Source organism: Balaenoptera acutorostrata, chromosome 5, assembly GCF_949987535.1.
Source record: "Balaenoptera acutorostrata chromosome 5, mBalAcu1.1, whole genome shotgun sequence".
NCBI lineage: Eukaryota > Metazoa > Chordata > Mammalia > Artiodactyla > Balaenopteridae > Balaenoptera > Balaenoptera acutorostrata.
In genome coordinates, this window is record NC_080068.1 from 118,209,183 (window position 1) to 118,231,152 (window position 21,970).

Genomic DNA, 21,970 nt, shown 5'->3' on the forward strand with positions numbered 1-21,970 from the left:
CACGGAATTAAAGCCATCAGATTAAGTAGGACTCTTTGTGGAATCAGAGTAACTGATGGTCATTTCGTGGTGTTGATTTGCTTTGGGATGCTCCCTGCAGGAACTGGATTGAGTATAGGGCCCACTCGGCCCTTTACGGGGTTCCCTGGGCTAGAGCTGCAGCGGGTGCCATGGGTCCTCTGCTCTCCTACTTACTGAACTAGGGGGCCACGTTCTAGCTCGCGCTCTGAGCAGAAATGTACCTGATTTATTCTGTTAGGTATTCTAGACCCAGAATCTCTTTTTCTCGCTTCTCCTTAAAGAGGCCACTGTGTCGCCGCCGGTTGTCCATAACACTCATGTGTTTCCTCTTGATGTATTTGAGAGCTCTAAAAAACTGTATCTGCAGCCCAATTTTCCCTCCAAGTTTTCTGTTTCCCACTGCTTTCTAAGTAGTTCCACTTGGATATTACACAGAAATCTCAATTCATTACGTTCAAATATAAACTCTTCTTCTTCTTCCCCCCTTCAGACCTGCTTCTCCTTATAGGGTTCTTCTCTTGGTTAATTACAGAATTATTCCAAGCCAGAAACCTGAAAATCATGCTAACCCCATCCTCTCCCAACCCCTCACTGTCTTTGGTTCTGACAAACACGCACCTGCACCCACTGCTTCCTCTTCTCAGCCTTAGAGCCTCACCTTATCTCCCCCGGTCTCCTCATCTTGTCCTGTGACGGTCTCCTCCTGCACCCTTCTCGCTCTGCTACAGCCATTTCCCTTGTCCGCCTTCACACTAGACGTGAATTTTGCCTCCCTCATCGTGTCTTTCTGGCATAATATTGTGATTATCACAAAGAAGCTTTCACTTTGCCTTTCCTGGAAGGAAAGAGGGCAGACAGATGGACCGGCTGACGAACCTACCTTTATTTTCTCCAGGCAGGCCATGTAGTTAAACTCGAATTTTAAAATGCCCAACATTCTCTTCGTTAGCTCAAATTCTAGAGAAGAGACGGTGTTACGTATCTAAGGAACTGAATGAAAAAATAAAGCAATGCATTTATTATCTTTTAACGACGTAGATTACTACTGCCTTTCTTCAGTTATGAAAAGAAATAAGTAGTGAGCACCTACGGTGTCTCACAACCCAGGAAGAGAGAAAATCTTGTGCCTAAACTCACACACTACAAGGTATGTGATGTGTGTCCTCTGAGAGAGCACATCTCACAGAGAGTTAGTATCCTTTGTGAGAACTTTGATAAATAACTACGAGGTGGGGAGGATATGCCAGGCACCGAGGGGCAGGCTATATTTGAAGAAGAAAGAGTAGATGAGGGGTGGAAACCTGATGGGAGGTGAGGGTAGAAAGTTAGGTTGTAGCCACGTTATTGAGAATGTAAACTTTCCGGGGACAGGAATTTTTGGTGATAAATGTATTCTTTGGTATCTCAAGTGCCTAGAAGAATGCCAGGTATGGTACACAGCACGTAGTCAGTAGTATTTGCTGAATTAATGAATGGACTCCTCACTTGCCGAGACACTATTTGATAAACAAGTATTTGTTAGCCATGGTCCTTTTTTTTCCCTGCAGGAATGTGAATGTTTAGAGTTGACAGCAGATTGTTTTGGAATGTTCCAGGATCACAGATCTGTACACTATACTCACATGTGCAAAGACAACATACGCCTACTCTTTCTGCATCTTTATCCCTCCCTTTCATACCCCCGTCCTCCTTGTCTGTTACAAATCATCATGCTCAAATCTCTCTCATCCTCCCCAAACCTCTGGATTCTTCATTTCCTTTTGTAACATAAGAAAGATTTAGCTGTCATTTTTTGCATTGATTTTTTTTTTTTTCCTGGTGAGATTTTCATCTTTTTACACCCAGTGGTTACTTTCCATAGTGCCTGGGTACCTTGCCATGATCATATCCTTGGGACATCCTGACTGTGTGCAGTTTCTTGAAGGTCTTAAGAACCTTGAAAATTTAACTGTCTTCAAAGTCAAATCAGGGTTTCAAATTTTGCTTACTTCTTTTAATTGTAACTGTATTGGCAACAATTAAAAGCCTTATGAGAAAGAAAAAAGATACTGCAGAATCTCAGTGGAAATGAATACACCCTTCTAGGTACTTATTACATCCTCCTGAAAATGTTCACTGTGTTAATGAAGGCATCTTCTGAGATTTTTTTTTTTTTTAATAGAACCATCTCCTTGACATTGGTCACTGTATTGCTTCTTCAGGTTAGTTGTGGCTTAACACCTTTGGATAATCTTAGAAATTACTTGACTGTTCTGAAAAACTGACAACTAGATTTGATACTGCATATAAAACATTTTTTGTACTTTTTCTCATTTATGTATTTGTTTTAACTGGCTTTATTCTGAAGAATCAAAAACATGGCGAAGAGAGTATGTATAATTCAGAGAAAATGTCTTGGTGCAGAATAACTTTATTTTTTTCCTTTTCTCAATGTGGCTATCATTTCAGTCCATCATCTGTGTGTTGCTTCTCAGACTTCCTGCCCTGGGAAAATAACACCATAATTTTTATGTTTCAAAGCACTTTTATATGTTTGATCCCATTTAATCTTCACAATGTCCCTGTGAAGTATTATCAGCATTTTTTAAGAAGAGAAAGCTGGGCCTCAGAGAGAATAGGCACTTGATGGAGATTGCACAGCAAACTGTGGAATTGGGGTTTAAACCAAATTCTTTGCCAGTTAACTCAGTAAAAACAATGGTTAGTCCGTTTTTGTTTTGAATGGTAACTTTTATAGTTTCAATGGTATTTTTAATTATTGTTTGTTTACTAAGTCTTGGCTAACTATCTTAGCAGTCAAAGATCACGTTTGATGTCCCGCGGTGTTTTTAAAACATTTTATATCAAAAATGTTCATTATTCTCTTATCTACTAGATTTTGCAGAATGAATATTTCAGTTCTGTGCAGCCCACCTGACCAAATTGGAGCATTCTTTGTATCAGGCCCTTTAAAATGGGAAAAGAGGCCCATTGATATTGGTGTTGGGAACAAGAACAGAGGTCCCAGCACCCACCCCCCTTCAACCGTCACCATCTCTGTGTAGGATTCTCTCACAGTCCAGGCATTCTTTGCCTCAGAGTGGATGGGGCTGACAAAGGATGCAGTGTTATTGGTGTCTCCACTGCACTGGCCCCCTCTCAAGGCTCTATTTTGTGGGGAGAAAGGAGTAAGTTTGGGTCATAGGCTGCCGTCAGGACAGATCTGGTGCTAACCTCCGCAGCCCAGTCTGTCCCCAGGCTCGGAGCTGTTAAAGATTTCCTTAGGGGTCTATCCAGATGCTGATGTCCTCAAAATTAAGCCTAGACAGGATAGAGGTGGGCCTGTACCATCCACCTTTTCATTAGCTATTCTTTCATTGATTCTGAAGTGATGATCTTTTAAAAGTCTACTTTTACATTTCTGGAATTGGGATGTGTTTTACATTTGTACAATTCAGAGGAAGTTTTGTTTTTGGATAGGAGGCTAAGTGTATAAAAAAGGAGAAAGGAGTCACCCAATGACTGTCTTCTCTAAAAGTCTCAGAATCTGCTCTCTACTCCTTAGAATATTTTTTCACTATCTTCCATTTCTCGACATTCACCATGTGAAAATATTACCTGAAGTTATTGGAAGTTTTAAACTTTGGGGGCGTTTGCTGCCCCAGTCTAACTCTGGTACATCTCTTGGCTCCTGTTCCACCCCCATCTGCTGTCTCACAGGGCCAGGTTACGTTACCCACTCATCCTGAACGGCGCTCTAGGGAGGGAAGTGGGGAGGGGGAAGATGATATACTTTTCATTGCCTATTCTTCCAACAACCAAGTCAAGGCATTTGGTGTATAATTACTCTAGGGAAAGGAATCTGGCCATACCAGGAAACACATCATGTGGACCAGGTCACAATTGTTAAAAAAAAAAAAAAAAAGCAAACATGTTAGTATATAGCATTTGATTATGATAAATATGTTAGCCATATTTCCTTATTATGCTACTTTTTTCCACAAAGGGCATAAGACGCCTTCCGTATTTAACTCTACAAGAAGATAAAATGATTATTCTTATTGTAAGGTCTTTTCAAAAGCTATGTATATAAAATTATAGCAAAGTATAGGTAAGTATCTAAATTGGTTACTTTAATTGCATAGAAATGGAAGTATTCATGGTCATAAAGTGAGAGAGGCACCTATGACTATTGCTGCTTTCCTGCTCAGTATTTGTTCTATTCCTGTGACGATTTTGCTTTTACTGACATTGTGGAAATGGCAGAGTTTTTCCCCTGGACAATAAGCAGGAAAAACCATAGAGACAGGCTGTGGGTTTGGGCCTGTGATGATGGCTGAGAGCCTGGGAAACTCAGCAGAGCCCGGACATCCATGCTCTGTTCCTGCCCTGCCATCTAGTGGACCAGCGAGCATGCAGTGCTGGCCAATTAAGTATCAAGGACTGAATGCAATTACTAAACTCGTATGGTACATGATGTGAGGTGTGTATTCTGTACATATATGCACAAATATCCATAACATACATAAGAAAAAGTGGTACTGCTAACACGTGGCAGTTGATGTGTTTAAAAAACAAAGTCCTTAAATGAAAAGTATTGAGAAATCTATCCCTGCAAATATTAAAATGTATTATAAAATAGCAGTAAGTAAAACCCTTTGACAGGACACAGGAATGGATGGATAATAGATCAGTGGAAAAGAATAGAATTTAGACATTGATTGAGAGGGTGGCATTTCAAATAAATGAGGACAAGATGAAATACTCTGTAGTGTTGAGAAGGCTGGCTGTTTGCTTAAAAATAAAGATGGATTCCAGTCTCATTCTTTCCTCCAAAAGAAGTCTGGTGAGGAAAGGTTAAAAATTAAAGAAATGAAACTATGTAAAATTACTAAAAAAAAGGTAGAGCTATTTAAAAGATAATCCTAAAGTGGGAAAAGTTTGCTAAATAATTGGAAAATAAACCCAGAGTCCACTTAGGAAAAGGCATTTTATCCTTCTAGCAAAACAAAACAGTTGACAGAAAATTATAAAGCAGTAATACTTAAAGGGAAATACTACAGTCAATTCTTAAGTTAAAATCAATTAAGTAATAGTATATTGACAGCATCTAATAGAGTACTATACAGACTACCGAGAGAACAAGAGATGAAAACAATTTGAATTTATGTTTCTCTGATTATCCATCTGAGGCTAAGCATCTATCCATGTTTTATGCCATTTGCTCTCCTTCTGTGAAAGAGGTGTTTTCTCGTGTTGTTTGCGGGGGTTTTTTTCCTCATTATTTTGTTTTAGGTATTAATTCTTTGTTTTGTGTGTTACAAATACTTCTGCATCTATTTATTATTCTTTTGCTCTTTAAAATGTCTTTCATACTCTAGAAGATTTTTGTTGTTCTACAGTCAGATCTGTCAGTCTTTATGACTTCTGGAGTCTGTGACTGGCTCAGGAAGGCCTTCCCCACCCAAATACACTAAAATTATCTTCGGGGGTTTTCTTCAAGTACTTCATATATTTTAATTCAATTTAACTTTTTAATCCTTCTGTAATTTGTGTTAGTGGAGGGATCTAACTCACTATTTTTTCTGAATCAGTAGCTGGAGGCCTCCTTTCTCCGCTGATGAAAACGCTGACTTCCTATCTTCCTTCTCCTAATAATGAAGACATGCATTGTGATGGTTCTAGATTCTAGAGTACATTTTAATATCTTGAAGGGTAATCTCTCTCTGTTCTTTTTCAAAAATTTTTTTGGCCTCTCTTGTACATTTTCTTTTCTAAATGAATTTTAGGCTCAGCTTTTCAAGTTCCATAACAATCCTTTCGGAATGTAGGCTGAGGATGCATTGAACTTAATTTTATAAAAAATCAGCATCTTCATAACTTTGATGTTTCCTTCCCAGCCCATGTTACATCTCTCCATTTGAATAGATTTTCTTTTTTGTCCTTCGGTAAAATTTTCTTGTTTTCTTTATGTGCATCCTTAGGTTTACTCTAGTCTTAAATATGTATTATTTTTGTTGATATTGTGAGGTTTTTTTTTTTTCAGTCCAATTTTTTTAAGTTGGTATTTGCCCCAGGACAGGGGGTTTCTAAAGTATCTATATTTTTAACAGTGGTAAGTTTCTAGAATTGGGAATTTTTTTTTAACATTAATTACATGTATTATGAAGGGGGGGGTTAGTGAAGAGTTGTTATTGAATCAGTTTATATTTTATAACTGATGGGGTCTTAAATTCCAGAAAATACGGTATGTATGTCTAGAGTTGAGATGCCGCCTGGCCTTCCAGCCCTTTGGAGACCTAAGCACACTTTTTGTGAAGTTCTGGTTCCAAAGTCTTCACCACAAGTTGAGCAAATTCTAGATCCCTTCGGCCTCTGGCTCGTGCATCTAGTCATGCTACCAGAAGGTCACTGTATCAGCCAAACCCCAAACCCAGCCCCTTCTATGTTCCCATAAAACATCAGTCCCCCCAGACATTTTCTGAATTGAGGCTGCAGATTGGAGATCACAGATCACGGGGAGGGGTTACATCCCCAAGCGGCCCAGCGGCCCCTGCCCCTCACTGTCTCTACTCCGACCTCTCACTCCCCTGTTCCGTCTCCAGCTCAGGACCTAGCAGCTGGGATATCACCTCGGGGCCTCACTCTCCCCTCCAAGCCAAGTGCAGTATTATCTTCTAAAAATGCTGAGTACTTTCCCTGGAGGGAACCATAATGAATAAAATTTTCTCTATTCCCTTCCATACAGATAAAGATTATATACTTGAATATATTCTTGTTACGGCTAATGACTATGGTAGGAAAAAAGCTGGAAAAATAGGTTTATGGATTTCATTTTGTATCATGCAAAACAAAGAACAAACATGTATACAAAGAGTCAGTTGAAACTCAAAGACCTTTTAAGTCCTCGGGAAACGAAATTTAAATAATGTTATTCCCATAACGCTTAGTATTTCTGAATGTAAACATTTTGTAAATGGCATTGACCCTGAAATTTTTGTCTTTAGAGAATTGGATAGTAGGTGATAAATTATTTGAAGACAAACCATAGGCAGAAAACACCATATGAATTCAGATTATTCTACTGTGCAGATTATTCTATTGTTCTAAGTATATCTGGCTTAAGACTATATATAAATCGAAAATTCTAAATCAGTTTGTTTTGTTTCTTACTTTGAATCTACAAGATACGCTGTTAAATTTTCAGCACGTGATAGTCTTGGTAAATGTGGTAGAATATAAGTTAAAAGCTTTAATCCACAGTTGATATAGTCTCGATTTCTTTTATATGTTCATAAACAAATAGAGTTTCCTGGAAAATGAGGTGTTTTGATAAGGTTTTCTTCCCTCCCGAATAATTATAGCCTATTTTACTCACTCAGTAGCTGGAAGGATGTACCTCCTTTCCATCATCACTCTTGGTCATATAATGACACTATTCACTAATTGATTTGAGGCATAAAATGTGGTCCTCTCTTCCCTGCTAAGAATATAAGTGGGATAGAGCCAGTTAACACAGATCTCATTAAGTGAGAAAAGGAAAAGAAAAGGGAAAGAAAGCAAAGAAAATAAAGACATAAAGAGGGCTAACATTCCATATAAATACTTAGTATTGAGCTATGTGGTGATGCCATTGCGATGATACTTCTTACTGTACTTCTTACCTCCCAGCTTCAAATCAGGTTATGCCAGACAGTGGTGTGAAATGCAAAGAGCACGGGCGACACAGTCGTCTCGGTAACTTCTTCATCCTGAACGAGAGACCTACCGGGTCTGCGAGATAATAACAGTGACAGCTTGCTCTGCACATTATGAATACACAGTGTGTTTGTCCCGTTTCCATGACTATATTATGGCATAGGTGTTGCCAGTAGACAGCATGTTTGTTTTTCTTACAACGGAATTATGTGTTCTTCAAAGTGCCGTGGCTTTATTCATTTTTATATGGGAAACTGAAGCTCAGTGTCTTTGACAAAGACTTATTCAAAGGGATAACTTACCATAAAAACAAGCTGGTGCCTACAGAATAAAATGAAGCAAGGGTGGCATCCCTTAAAACGAACTTCTTTCATCTTCAGTTAAATCAATAATACTGGTTGAAATGTGTTAATGTGTCTTCCTATGAAATGAGTATTCCTGAAATTTGACAGTTGTCCCTATTGAACATCAGATATGCCATGGCCCCTTATCTATTAGCTGTAGATGGACATGTTTGAGAATTTAGCATTTTCCCACTCAATGAGAGAAAGCTTCTGCTCAGAGATTTCCAGAACCCCTGGATGCCTCACTATGCAGTATGCATGATTTCTCTTCTGTGTGAGTTGAAGAAATAATTAGAGGAATAGTAAAACTTGTTAGGCCTATGGATGTTTGGAACTATTAGCTACTTCCTTCTCTTTCTCAGTCATTAATACAGTATGCTCTTCAGAAATGAAAATTATCAAACTTAGACCAAGATAAAATCAGCCCACTCCTAAAATAAAAGTCTCCCTGGGTGGGTGTGGGGGGGGGTGGTAGTTAATGTCTTTGTCATGTGTCTAATCTTTCACTTATGTCCTCATACAAATTTATCTGACCATGTTTTAAACATGAGTTTCAATTTTTTGTTTTTTACTTCTGTCTGAGTTCTTAGGTCATTAATTACTGATTTTTTGTTGTTGTTTATTGATCTTAACCAAATGAACTATCTGCCCTCCTTATTTTAGTTAACATCGTTCAGTGAAATATTTTTTTAAAAAAGCAGTTATCTAAAGGAAGATATTATATTATCTTCACTATTTAATTGTTTAAGAAAATTGTCTGAAGGCTTTTTAAAAACTGGGCTGTGATGACACTGTATTACTCCTTCATAAAACTAACTGCCACATTTTGATTTGCAGGATCTCCAAAGGTGGGTGAATGGTGCTAATCAACATGGCTTTGTCCTGGTATCTTTCGGAGCTGGTGTCAAGTATCTGTCAGAAGACATTGCTAACAAACTGGCAGGAGCTCTGGGGAGGTTGCCCCAAAAAGTGATTTGGAGGTAAGGTAATAATATAGATTGTTTCTTCACTCTTGATTTTCCATATCCTCTTACCTAGCCCGCAGGTCTGAGTAAGCACAGCCCATTGATTCCCTGGCAATATTACCAGGATGCCTTTGACTTTTCATTTTGTTTCTTAGTGTATCGAAATCTAAGGATTAACTTATATAATACTCTGTGATGGATAAAAAGACATCTAGCCCATAGCATAAAAAGAAGATCTGATGCACAATGATGTATTTTTGTGATGGGTGCATTTTTATGTTACCCTCATTTACCCTTCTATTATTTATTGTCACTTAAAAATGTGTAATTGCATGCATTTCTATATACTCCTTCAAGTCAGTGTTGGAATGAGGAAAAAATGACGGATGAATGATTAAATAGGTAAAATATTTCATGGAACCTTTTGGGCTCCCACTTTGTCTATAAATGCTTTCGATTTCCTTTATCCAAGAGACCAGGCCTTTAAAAATACAGTAACTTGCCAGTTAATGCTAGTCAAAACAGACCCCACTGCTTTTGGGAGGCACTGCCAACATGTGTCTGTCTCTGGAGTTTCTAACCCAGTGTCTAAACTTGGATCTGAACACTTATTTAGTGTGTATTTATTTAGTACCTGTCCCCACCATTGGGCTCTAGGGATACAGCAGTGATCAAGGTCGGCCCCAGTGTCAAGCCATTACAAGTAGGCTCTGATTAATAGGGGTTTTTCCTTTGTAACACCTGTGGGAGGATTAGCTCCTACTTCTCCTGGCTAAGCTATGAAATGGATACATATTTTATTGCAATGGTTTAAGATCTCTCCCTTTGGATTCCAGTCCTATTGGATTTCTTCTGTTAGGCTTAACCCAGAAAGTGCCCCTTCTACTTTATTTGGAAGAGTTTGTATCTGCTCATTTCAAACTCTTGCCATTCTCTCAGTTGATAAGCACTTTATGGTTTATCTTTCAACGATCAAGGCAGCAAACAGCCTAATTATGTCCTTTGCCCCACAGAACTGTCTCTGGGGCCCAGCTAGAGAAGAGTACCTCCTGCTTTCTTCCAATTCTCGAGCCTTCCCTCAGTTTCTGGGTGTCCAGATGGGAGCTATTGGCTGCCCAGTGGTGGCCCTTGCTGGTCCTTCCTGTTTCACCTTCTAGGTGCTGGTAGAAAATGACTTTCTAGCATAGGGTCATTTGGTTGCTATTTCCCGCATCTCTGTGGATAGGTGAGGAGAGCTGAAGGAAAATAGATCTCAGTATAATCAGAGTGTTTCTTATTTATCCCTCAGTCAGTGAAAATGTGAAAAAGAAACTGAAATTTTTGTTGTTACTAAAACATGGCTTCCCTCTTAAGAATATCAATGAAAGATCATGTAACATTTATTTTAAATCCAAAAATTTAACCAGAGAGTTCATACCAGGAGTGAAGTGTGATTTTTTGGAAGATTCATAGTCTGGTGTAAATTTCAGGTTTTCTGGAACCAAACCAAAGAATCTGGGAAACAACACCAAGCTCATAGAATGGTTACCACAAAATGACCTGCTTGGTAAGTCAGTGACATGTGGGTGCTTACTTGGCTTTTAGATTTTAATTGTGTAAATGTGAGTTTATACAATACATGTATGGTGTATGATAGAATCGTTATGTTATCTAGTGCGTTAAGTCCTAGATTTCAGACCAACAAGTCAAACCTTTAGTTATTGGCAAATAATTTTAAAGTATAATCATTTAGGCCTATAAATTAAAATTTTTAGACCAGTCACAAATTTTAATTTTCTGAAAAATATACTTAATACTATATAAGCTAGTGGTGAGTAAAGTTATACCTAGTTATGCCGATCAGCTAAAAGTAGTAAAATTAAAACAGTGAAAATTTAGATGTATGTTATAGTTTTACTACAGATGTATCCGAGAACCCAGAGAAATTTGAAATTATTCATTTGTTTGAAACCACAGAGAGGCAGGAAGCCGAAAACACAGTCAATTTATTTTAACTTTACTTGGATTATCTGCCTAGATTTTACCCTAAATCACTGGGCACTTTGGAACACTTTATTTCTTTTGATTTATTTATTTCTTGGGGTTCTGATCCTCAACTCAAAATTAAAATACCAATTATATGCATATCTTTTAAGATATCTGAATCTAAATCTAATTCTCTTTAATAAGCACAGATAGTAAAATGTAAATTGTTTTATTCATTAAATCTCTAGGAAAATATAAGGCCATATTATCCTTTAAGATATTACTTATTAAGGAAATTATAAAAATGTTACTGATTTTGGCAATATTGACCATCATTTTTTCAATAATACTAATCTAACAGATTACGTAAAAGTAGCTTTAAGTTATAGTCTTAAAAATAGACTTTTAAAGAATATCTTTTAGAAGCTAAATTGAGCCCCTAAAAACCTGCAAATTGAATTTTGTAACTAAAAAACAGTAAGAAAAACAGTAAGTATATAAATAAATAATTCCTTTTGTTTAGTTTATTATAAATGTTATTCTATAAATGGTAAAACTGAGAAAAAAAATAATAAGACAGTTTACCTTTTTTGATGTTTGTATTTTTTTTCTTTTTCTTTGTTATGTCTTTACCATTATGACTTCAGATTCCATAGAAGGTAGGAAGGAAGCAGTAAATTTAAATAAGATATCTTGACCATCAGCCATCTCAGTTCAGCAGGGGACACTGCTGTCTGGGAGCATCTAAATTGGTCTCATGGCTTTTTTTCTGCGAGGCTCTACAGTAAGGTGTAGCTACACCCAGAGGCCCTCCTCAAGTTCACATCTCTTCTGGGTTCCTCAGAATCTCAGCTCTCTGCCTTTTCTGAGATTAGCATCCTTTTTAACTCTAGCCATGACCTCTGTGGGTCCTCTGTTGGTTTCTAACTATGCTCAGAGGATTCCTCCAGGATGAGAAGCAGGAACCAAATCAGTGTGTCTCCCCTCCCCTCCTCTCATGACACTCCCCCCTGCTCTCCTTACACCAGCTCTGCATTATTTTTCACTGCTGGGCTTGGTGATAATAAAGTTTTGTTCAAAGAAAAAGGGTCGGTTCTACTACTGAAAAGAAAGTTTGAAATCCACTGCGAGGGTAGATCCCTTAGTTGGGCTGAGTTGAGAAGCCGCTTGTGGGTCAGAGCAAGAGACACTGAAGTGACCAGCCCGCTAGATGTTGAGGTGGGAGAGTCCTGGAGCCCCACTGAGACCCAGGTTCACACACAGTTCGTTTTTTTACTTGATGTATGTTTATTTTAAATGTTTGTGTTTTTGCAAGCTGTAATTCCTTTCTGGCCGTATAGCACCTATCCTGAGTGCAGTGTTTCTTTGTCTTACACTTTTTATGCAAAACTTTCTGCTCAGAAGGAGATCTGGATTTTTAAATATCTCATTAATTTTGATGAATTATCTCTTTTATCTCCATGACAGCTAGATGTTATGTGATGTCCCATCTCTTACAACTAACTTTTGTAACTGTCTGTCCCTACGTGTTTTTATACCTAAAATGTAAAATCAGACCCTAAGATTGTGTAGCACAGATGCTGATATGACTTGAATGTTGTAAATGCTAAGCACCATACAATGTTCCTCTTTGGATAAGCACAGAAACTCTTCATGGACATCTGGAATCCAGCCCCACATTTTTACATATGTTTTTTTGCAAAGTGTGTTTGACTTTAATATAGATAAATGCTTGAGTAGCCAGAAAGTGGGTGTCTGTGTTTAGTAGAATGTGGTTGCCCCCTGGTACTTTTTGTCATTTCTTGCTTTCATTGATATCCTGTTAATTATTGGCCATTTGAATGCAGTTGATATTTGTGTTTTGGGAGAAGATATTGTGATAAAATTCTTAAAGTTATAAATGTTAACTTAAAAATGGCTTTTAACTGATATATATAAATCAGATAATTATGTATATAACAAGCATTGTAATTGGTATAGAGCAAGAATCTGTGAAACTGTGCCTTTAAAAATCCTATATCTGGAATGCATGTTTATTATAGTATCAGCTTTTAAGAAATTTCTGGAAAATCTCTTCCTAGAATAATACACAATATTCTAAGTTGTTTTCTTTTTTTAATCCTTCTTTAGGGCATTCAAATATTAAAGCCTTCCTGAGCCATGGTGGTTTGAATAGTATTTTTGAAACTATGTATCATGGTGTTCCTGTAGTGGGAATCCCACTCTTTGGAGACCATTATGACACTATGACCCGGGTACAGGCAAAAGGTATGGGGATACTGCTAGAATGGAAGACAGTTACTGAAGGAGAGCTGTATGAAGCCCTAGTGAAGGTTATCAATAATCCCAGGTAAGGTTTCAATTAATATTAAAGCAGATGAAATATATATACCACAGCACATTGTCAATAGCTGATTATTGCCAGTAGGTTGTTAATAAACCAATTATAGAAATATCCTGTAGATTCCTGGGTATAATGCCTTGTGCATGTTTCTGTCATTTGAAAAATAGAAATAGCAATCATTTGGCCAGCCTTGTATGACCTTGAATAATATTCTACCAAGGTTTGACAAACTAAGGAAAAACTACCATGGGAACCGTTGGGTCCCTACTGTGTGTCCATTTTTGTGTCCTTTATCTCATTTTGATGCTCATAAAACTATACATCACCGTTCTCCTTATTCATATTATAGAGATGAGGCACTTGAAACTCAGAGAGCTTACGTAATTTGCCCATAGTTACAAAGCTATTAGAGTAGGAATTTGAACCAGGCCTGTCTGATTCCAAAGCTGGTTCTCTTGATACTGCCTGCTGCTGGGTTTCCCTAGTGCAGGGCGTCAATGAAATGCCGAGATTTTTTTACTCAGGTGAATGACTAGTCAGAATCTTTATTTTATTTTTTTTCTTAAATTCTTGATGTGTCTTGAGTTAACCCAGTTCACAACTGAGCCTGAAAGAGTAGAGAGTTGGCCTGTGTAGCTTTAAAACAAAGCAACAATATTTCCCATTTTTATGTGACATTTAATTGATCTTGCCTTTCAAATGGCATTAATGTCTGAAGAGGGTGAGCTTTTTCTGTTTATACCCAGGGTAGATGGCATAACACTAGACTGAGAAACGCTGCCGTATTCTAAGAAACAACCAACAATAAGAACAATTCTTTCATATAAAGCGATGTAGCTTTTATGTAAAAGGCTGGGTTCAAGTGCACTGCAGTTCATTGTGCTGTCTTATGTGGGTTCAGAGGCGGCCTTCATGTGCTGACCCCTTAGAGGATCCAGTGTCTTGGTCGCAGCTCTTGGCACTTGGATCAGTATGTTTGCTGATCTGAGGTACCTGAATATGAGATCCCTTCGTCTGTGTTCTGTAGCCTTTCTTTTAAAAGTCTAGTGTTTTTCAAAATGTGATGTTCTTAGGGAAGATGATATGTATCATACAGGCTTTTAAAGGAAGATTTGTAAAATGCAGCCCTCAAGGAGAGTTTGTAGAGAGATAGTGGCAGAGCTGCCGAGATCGGGTCGGTTATGCAGAAAAAGCAAAAGTCTGGATTATCCACACAAAATCAGTCTGGCTGTGTTCTGTGAGGTGTAAAAGGGGCCAAATCAGAGACCAGACTATAGTCTTAGGTCACACTGCGATTAAATCCCAGCTATGCCATCTTCAAGTATACATGTGTGCTTGATTTCAAAATAGGTTTTATTTTGTTCAGTGAATAAATTTATATCCTTCCACAAAGTATCCATATAAGATAAATAATTAGTTATTTGCATATAACCCTTGAAAAGTTTAAATATTTAACTAAAGCCTTTTGCACATTCAGGGTAGGAAGATGTCTTTATTCATTGTAAAAATGACAATGATTCAGGTAGTATGTTCTTTGCTAAAAGTAATTATATGTAAACTTAAGGCATTTATCTTTATTTGTTTCAAATACATGATAATGTTCCATATTTAACATGCCATAATTATTGAAAAGGCTGATTTGATTCACTAATATTGTGTCCAAGATATTCTAGTTTAAACCAATAGTGCTAAAGAAGTATTACTTCTTTCTTTTTTACTCAACTTAAACCATGTCTTCCTTCTTCCCATACTAGTTGTTTGGATTTATTTAATGAAAGCTATTGCTTTTGTTCTTTGGAAGGAATTCTTTTGAATCTGGAGATTTTATTAAAGCAAGTTGTAGAGAAAGATGGGTAGTTAATCCTTATGAACTTAACACATATCCAGCCCGTGGTTATTACTTTTGATAGGAGACACTTCCCCTTTTGTAAAATAAAATGTGCAAGTCACATGAGCCCCTTACAAGGTAATTTGTTTTATTAAAAGTAATTTTATCCAAGACATTCGAAAGAGTTTAGAAGTGGCCTTAAGTGACCATTTTAATCACACTGTTCTTTTTTTTCCCCACAAACTTTATATTCCTACTGGAAGAAATTTTGAGTTGTAAAGCAAACTATGCTGAAAGGACAATGCCACTTGCTACCTCTGAAAGGGAGAATCTTGGAAAATTGGGCTGGTTAGTGAGCAGACAGCTTTATGAGTCTGCTCTTGGGGAGAAGTAAAGGTCTGAGTGATGAGTCCTTACTCCATACTCACGTAAGCTGAGGCAGGTAAGGACTGGTTCTGGACCAGTGAACCTATTGGAATTTCATAGGTGGCAATGAAGCCAGATTCCCTGCAGAAGGATCTTTGTCACATGCAGTCTGTTTAATCATCTCTAGAGAATGGGCCATATTCTCATGACATTAAGGTACCTGAGGACCAAGATTGTTTTTCATCCTCCTTCTTCTATGTTAAAATAGAAGGTTGAATTTCATTTTCTAAGATACCATGTTTCACTTCTGTATTTTAAAGATGCCCTTTTATCCTGTAAGAATTTTCTCACAAAACAGAGTAATCAAACGTTTCTAATTTACCTTTTGCCATTGATAAGAAATAATGATAGATTACAAAGCAAGGCCTCTTAATAGTACAAGGAATATTACAAGGATGGCCTCTTAATATTTGGGTGAGGTTTTACACTTTTAAAGCAACTGGGTTTATTATATAACAGTAATTTTGTTGTAAGGCTAGAAAATGTGCTTTTTCTTTTAAAAAATTTACTTATATAAGTATTTAAAATACAAGAAAACAATTAAAAATAACAATAGGTAACAACATTTTACAGTGTTCTATAGTTTTTTCACAAACTTTTCAACACATGGTAGACAGTATGGCTTAGGAGAAAGATCATGGACCCTGGGAGGCAGGAAATTATGGCCATGAGGGCAGTCTTTTGGATGATCTTCCCACCATCAGTCTCTTCCTTTTTTTAATCCTCTCCCCAAAGCTCTGGTTTAAAGCCAGTCTCTCTGATTTAATGGTCTTTGATTCTAAGAACAGGGCTGCATATCTTGTCATTCTGAACACACGCGAAGGAGCCTCACGTTCCAATCTAACTTCCAGCCAAACACCCCTGTGCTACATACTCTTTCCAGATAAATTTGTTCTGGGCATACTCTTGCTCTCCCACCTTTATTACTTAGTTCACACTCTTCTCTTGACCTAGCAAGCTTTCACATGTCCAAACTTGTTCCTGTATAAGGCACAGCTCGAGGGCCACACCCTCCATGATGTGTTTTGTAATCCTTCCATGTGGAAATTATTTCTTACGTTTGAACAATGCAAACTCTAATCAGAGATCCATGCTCAAAGGGGCTTTGTGCCAAAGATTGGCATATAAATGTACAGTTAAATATTTTAAAATGTTTACATTATATTAGATCACTTTTTGTGAGGATCCTCTTTAGCTGATTTTTATCAATCATTTAAGAGTGTTTTCTTTATACGTATGTATATACATATACATATATGTATCTCTACTGCATATAATGTCACATATGGCTTCATAGTGTTTGTCAACTCCTTTTCATCTATTTACTAAATATAATAATCTCACTCTGTCACCTAGTGCTGTTTTAAATCAGAACAAAATTAAATGTCACTGCTAAAAGGAAAAGGTGTTGGGACAAAATTCTGCATTTTTTTCCGCCATCCCTCTGTTTCAGAATCTAATAAATTCGCTCCTCTTCCTGGTTGAGACTCATTGATTAATAGTATTTAAAAGCATATGAAGAGAAGGATTACGTGTATATAAGAGGCATGGTCTAGTGTAGAAGGAGCATGGGATTTGGAGTCAGAAAAACTTGAATTTGAATCTCAAATTTGTAATCATGGTCAGGTCACTTGGTCTCTCTGATTTTCATTTTCCTTATCTGTGTAAAATTTATTTTACTGTGTTAGTATAAGGTAATGTGTTGAAAGCACTTATCACAGTGCCTGGCACATACTAGGTACTTAATACAGGATAGCTATTTTTATTATTTTCCCTATTTTTAACTTTAGGGAGTTATGATCCTGAGCCTTGTAGCTACATGATCATTCTGTGTCTTACCTCCACCTCATAGCTACCGTCAGAGGGCTCAGAAGCTTTCAGAAATCCACAAGGATCAACCAGGTCACCCTGTCAATCGGACTGTCTATTGGATCGATTACATTCTCCGTCACAATGGAGCCCAACACCTACGTGCCGCTGTCCATCAAATCTCTTTCTGTCAGTATTTTTTACTGGATGTTGCCTTTGTGCTTTTGCTTGGTGCTGCCTTGTTTTACTTCCTCTTGTCCTGGGTCACAAAATTTATCTACAGAAAAATCAAAAGTTTGTGGTCTAGAAATAAGCATAGCACAGTTAATGGACATTACCATAATGGAATCCCCAATGGCAAGTATAAAAGAAATGGCCACATTAAACATGAAAAGAAGGTGAAATGAGCCAACAGCCCACCTGATAGTAACAAATCTCTTCAGTCATTGAATTTTTATTGCTATAATTTAGTCTAACAACTACTAAAAGGAAAAACATCAGTAAACAATTCTAACACTCCCTTCTCTGATCTTACTAATGAAATTCTGTGGAATTAAGATGGCTGTAAAAAGCACAAACCTAAAATGCAAAAATGTATTTTATTCGAATACTGATGCAGAGAGTTTTGGCACTGAACCTTTTAGAAGCCTTAATTATTCAAATCAGTTAAGTGACCATGTCAGACTTTAGTTTTAAGTCTTGATATATGTGTGTCCCGGTTAAGGAATGGTTTCTTTTCTCTTAAAAAGATTTGTTTGTGTATGTATGTGTGTGTGTGTGTGTGTGTGTATGTTTCCTAATTAAGATTATTTCAGCCAGCTGCTTGTTATATTTGTTGATGGTACAACACATTCAAGAATGAAATAGAAAGACGGTTAGGATACAAATGTTTCTCTTCTAAAATTTAATATATGGGAGCTCAGAACACTAAAATGAAAGAACACTTTTCCCTCAAAACTGAATGCAGAGGAAGAAAATGAAAAGATAGGTGACACTGGTTTTTGTACTTTTAGGGTTTTTTTGTTTATTCATTTTAGGTTTTTTGTTTTGTTTTAGTTTTACTTTTCTTACAGACTGTGGATACTTCTGGGGGAAAAAACATACAATTAAGTAAATGTATAAATTGGTTGTCACGTTTTACTTCTATTTTCTCCCTACCAATAATTTGCCTCTGGGAGAATTTTATAGTTTTTTTCTATTTCATTTTAATGAATAACAGTATGTTAAATGTATAATTAAAACAAAGCAACAAAGCTCTGACTTTTGTTCAGAGTACTGAAGATAACTGCTTATATGGCATCTTTAAACAGGGTTGTTATTTGAATGTTTTGTAACTGTTTGATGGCTTTTCTGTAATGTAATTTTTGAATGTTCAGGTGTGGTGTTTCCAAAGTTTTAACTTTAAAAACCCACCTCCTTCATCCTATTTTGTTGTCTGGGCCACACAGTCTGTTACATAGGTGCCAACATTTAATTCTTTTCATTGGAACATTTGCTTTTCTCCATATTGGTACCTGCTTTGTCTGAGAGGTTTGAGATCTGGTTACCAAGTCAAACTTTACATGATATACAGAAGTGACAGAGAAATTGTACTACTCGTTTGTGAAAATGAGTTCCCACTCCCCTCCTCACTGCCTTCACCCCCACTTCAATCCACTGTGGCTGACATGGGACAGGAATAGTATTCATTTGAGGATAGGGGTGCAAGTCACAGATATCACAAAGTCGGGACCTCCCAACTGAACCATTCACTTGCTGGCAACTATGAGTTTATTCCCTGCCGTTCTGTTTACTTAGCATTTGCACTACACATGTTGAGTGTATGCTTTATTTATTTGTAGTTTGAAATCTTATGTCTGACAGCTGAGAGTAGAAAAATACAACATTTACCTAATGACATTCACTAACATGGGAAGAGTTGTGAAAATTCTAGAATGCTTAAATCCTTATCGTACACTATGACATACAACTTCATCACACTCCCACCAGGAGCCACTCTCCTGTACTTAGAAATAATGTCACAAGTAGTTTTCTAATGTACAATGCAGGCAAATATATTGCTGTCTGAATACTTGAAGAAATGGTATTACACATATAAGCCTATTAGTTATACCTTTTCACAATCTTATAATATTGCCGTTAAAAGGGAAAAAAGACACAGGCAATGAATGGTGGGATGGCAACAGGACTTAGAGTGTATGAATGAGTTGATTTTGCTTTTTTGGAATTGGATAAAGGTGACAGTAGGCATTCACTGGATGATTAAGCATAAATTAATCTCCACTGTGATAAAAACTTAAACAATAAACATTATTTAAAAATAGAGAAATGTTGTTGGAATAAAATTTTTATTCAGATTTTATTTCACAATATTATGTAAATCCATTATAAACATGTTTCTGAGACAGGTCTCCCAACCTTTATATGTGTATATGAGTGTGAAAACAGTGTTACATGTGAGAATTTTTTTTTTATTATTATTAAACAGAGAAATTTACCTTACGAGTGCATCAACATGGATCTTAAAATTGTCCCATAATTAAGAATGTTAAGTGTAGGTATTTACTGATCATTGTTGTTTTTTTTGTTTTTTGTTTTTTTAGTAAGCTTATTGTTAGCCAGTTTTGGTAAATAGAGTGATTTTAAATTTTCCACGCTTGGGCTAGATTCTCTAATAAAGTAAAGTTTTCAAGAAGGTATTTATTCATTTATTTTTTTAAAAAGAACCTCTGCAAGTATTTCTATCGCTGGTCATCATATCAAATGCAAATGAGAATTAAGACATCAATCGTTTTTCCTCTAGAGCCATAACTTTTAATATCCCTCCACATAGACGTAGAGGCAGAATTTGAATGTCCGGGATTGGAGGGGAGTGATGTTTGGGTTAAAGCGGTGGTTTATGATTGAAGTTGGAGAAAGCTAGCGATTCTCTCTTGAGGATGTAGACACTTTGTATAACAATCTGGGGACATTCTCAGACTCCCAAATACAACATTGATATCTTCTGGCAAAGTCTCCGGTGGTGTTTATCAACTTAGGTTTGGGAGTACTGTCCTTAATGAATCACCTCTGAACCTTACCTATCCAACAACTTATTGACCACCTCTCCCCGTAGATTGTGATACCCAACACCCCTCTCCAACTGCTGGAATCCACCACACTAGATCCTCAGCGGACTCCAATTCCGAAAAACCTATTCAGGGGATCTGCTATCTGCCCCCCCTCCTTCCCTTCTAGGAGCCAGTAGTGGTGAGGCACTGCTGGGACAAGATGTAGCATCCTGTTTTTTTCCCACCCGTTTCCTGTTTCCACCAAAACTACAAGAATATTTATGCTCAGATGACCTGTCTCAGTGCCGTGCTCCCAGCTTTGCCTTGTAATTAGGTAGATTAGACATGATAATTCGACATTGTGGGGCATAAAACTTGTGATGAAATTAACAGGAAAGAAGTTCAGTTTGTTGTTGTGAAACATTTCGTGGACCATTGTTATTTATAAACGGTAAGAACCTTCTTTGAAATACACAACTGTAGTGAATTGAAGAGAGAATATTTATTTATAAGCAAGAACTCAGGAACTGCCATGGAGGGGTGGGGAGTGGAAGTGACTCGACGTTCAGTGGATGCCTGTCCCATGGCAGGCAGGATGCTGGATACCAGGGGAATTCACAGATGATAAGGACAGTCTCTCCTTCAAGGAGCTTGCGATCTAGTGGGAGACATGGACACAGAAGTAACTATAAAGTGCTGGGGCCCATAGCAGATGTATGTGCAGGGTACTGTGGGAACACTTGGGAGGCAAGAATACATGTCAAAGAAGCCTCTCTGTGTGCACCAGAGAATCCACACTCACTACTGGCTTGTCTTGTAACACAATGTCCATGCCATCAATTGCTTCATCAGGAACATCCTCATGAATTTATTTTTTGAAACATGTGTTGAATTCAAGCTCTGATTGTCTGAGGGTCCTGACTTTGAAGGCTTACCCCAACATTTACTAATCTTTAACTTTTGAATTTCTTATTTGTATGATGATGGTTACCTCATGGGCTTATCTTGAATACATATACACACCACACACACATACACTGTGCTGGCCATTATACTGAATGTTTAATACACTGTGTGTGTGCGTGCGTGTGTTTAAAGCATTTAGCATAATGGCCCGCACAGGATGAGCCCTCAGATCTGTGGTATTAGTCATGGATATACTGAATAGACTAACTTCTTTCACATCATCGTGCTTTCAGTTTTTGAAAGTTGTTTAGGAAAATGTGTTTTATTCATTTCATTCATTTATTCAACTATTTATTAAGGCTTCTCTTCACCTGGTGGTATTTTAGGTGTCAGTGGTGCACTTGGCTCTCACAGTTATGTCTTGTCCTCTCTCTTCATAGCTCAGCTATTCACCAGATCCCAAAATGCTGCTAAAATGGAATGACTCCGCTTTGAAAAGGTTTAAAAGTGAGAGAACCAGTATAAGGTGACAAAAATGACTTCAAGGGATAATACAGTGATCTGTTTTATTATTGGAAGTATAATTATTTTCATTCTTGTTTCTAAGTAATTCAGCTGGTTTATAAATATAAAAT

The 21,970-nt window shown here is 37.2% G+C and overlaps 1 protein-coding gene across 5 annotated transcripts in view; it reads left to right on the forward strand.

Annotated features, from left to right (window-relative positions):
- The window catches only part of UGT8 (UDP glycosyltransferase 8), a 513,963-nt gene extending 492,739 nt beyond the window's left edge, over nucleotides 1-21,224 (forward strand). For all 5 annotated transcript variants that reach the window (XM_057547075.1, XM_057547076.1, XM_057547077.1 and 2 more), the window contains 4 exons: nucleotides 8,880-9,022; nucleotides 10,477-10,553; nucleotides 13,103-13,322; nucleotides 17,423-21,224. In XM_057547075.1, coding sequence (XP_057403058.1) covers nucleotides 8,880-9,022; nucleotides 10,477-10,553; nucleotides 13,103-13,322; nucleotides 17,423-17,786 — 804 coding nt within the window. In that variant the 3' untranslated portion in view covers nucleotides 17,787-21,224. The remainder of the gene's footprint in view (nucleotides 1-8,879; nucleotides 9,023-10,476; nucleotides 10,554-13,102; nucleotides 13,323-17,422) is intronic.
- The last annotated feature ends 746 nt before the right edge of the window (nucleotides 21,225-21,970 follow it).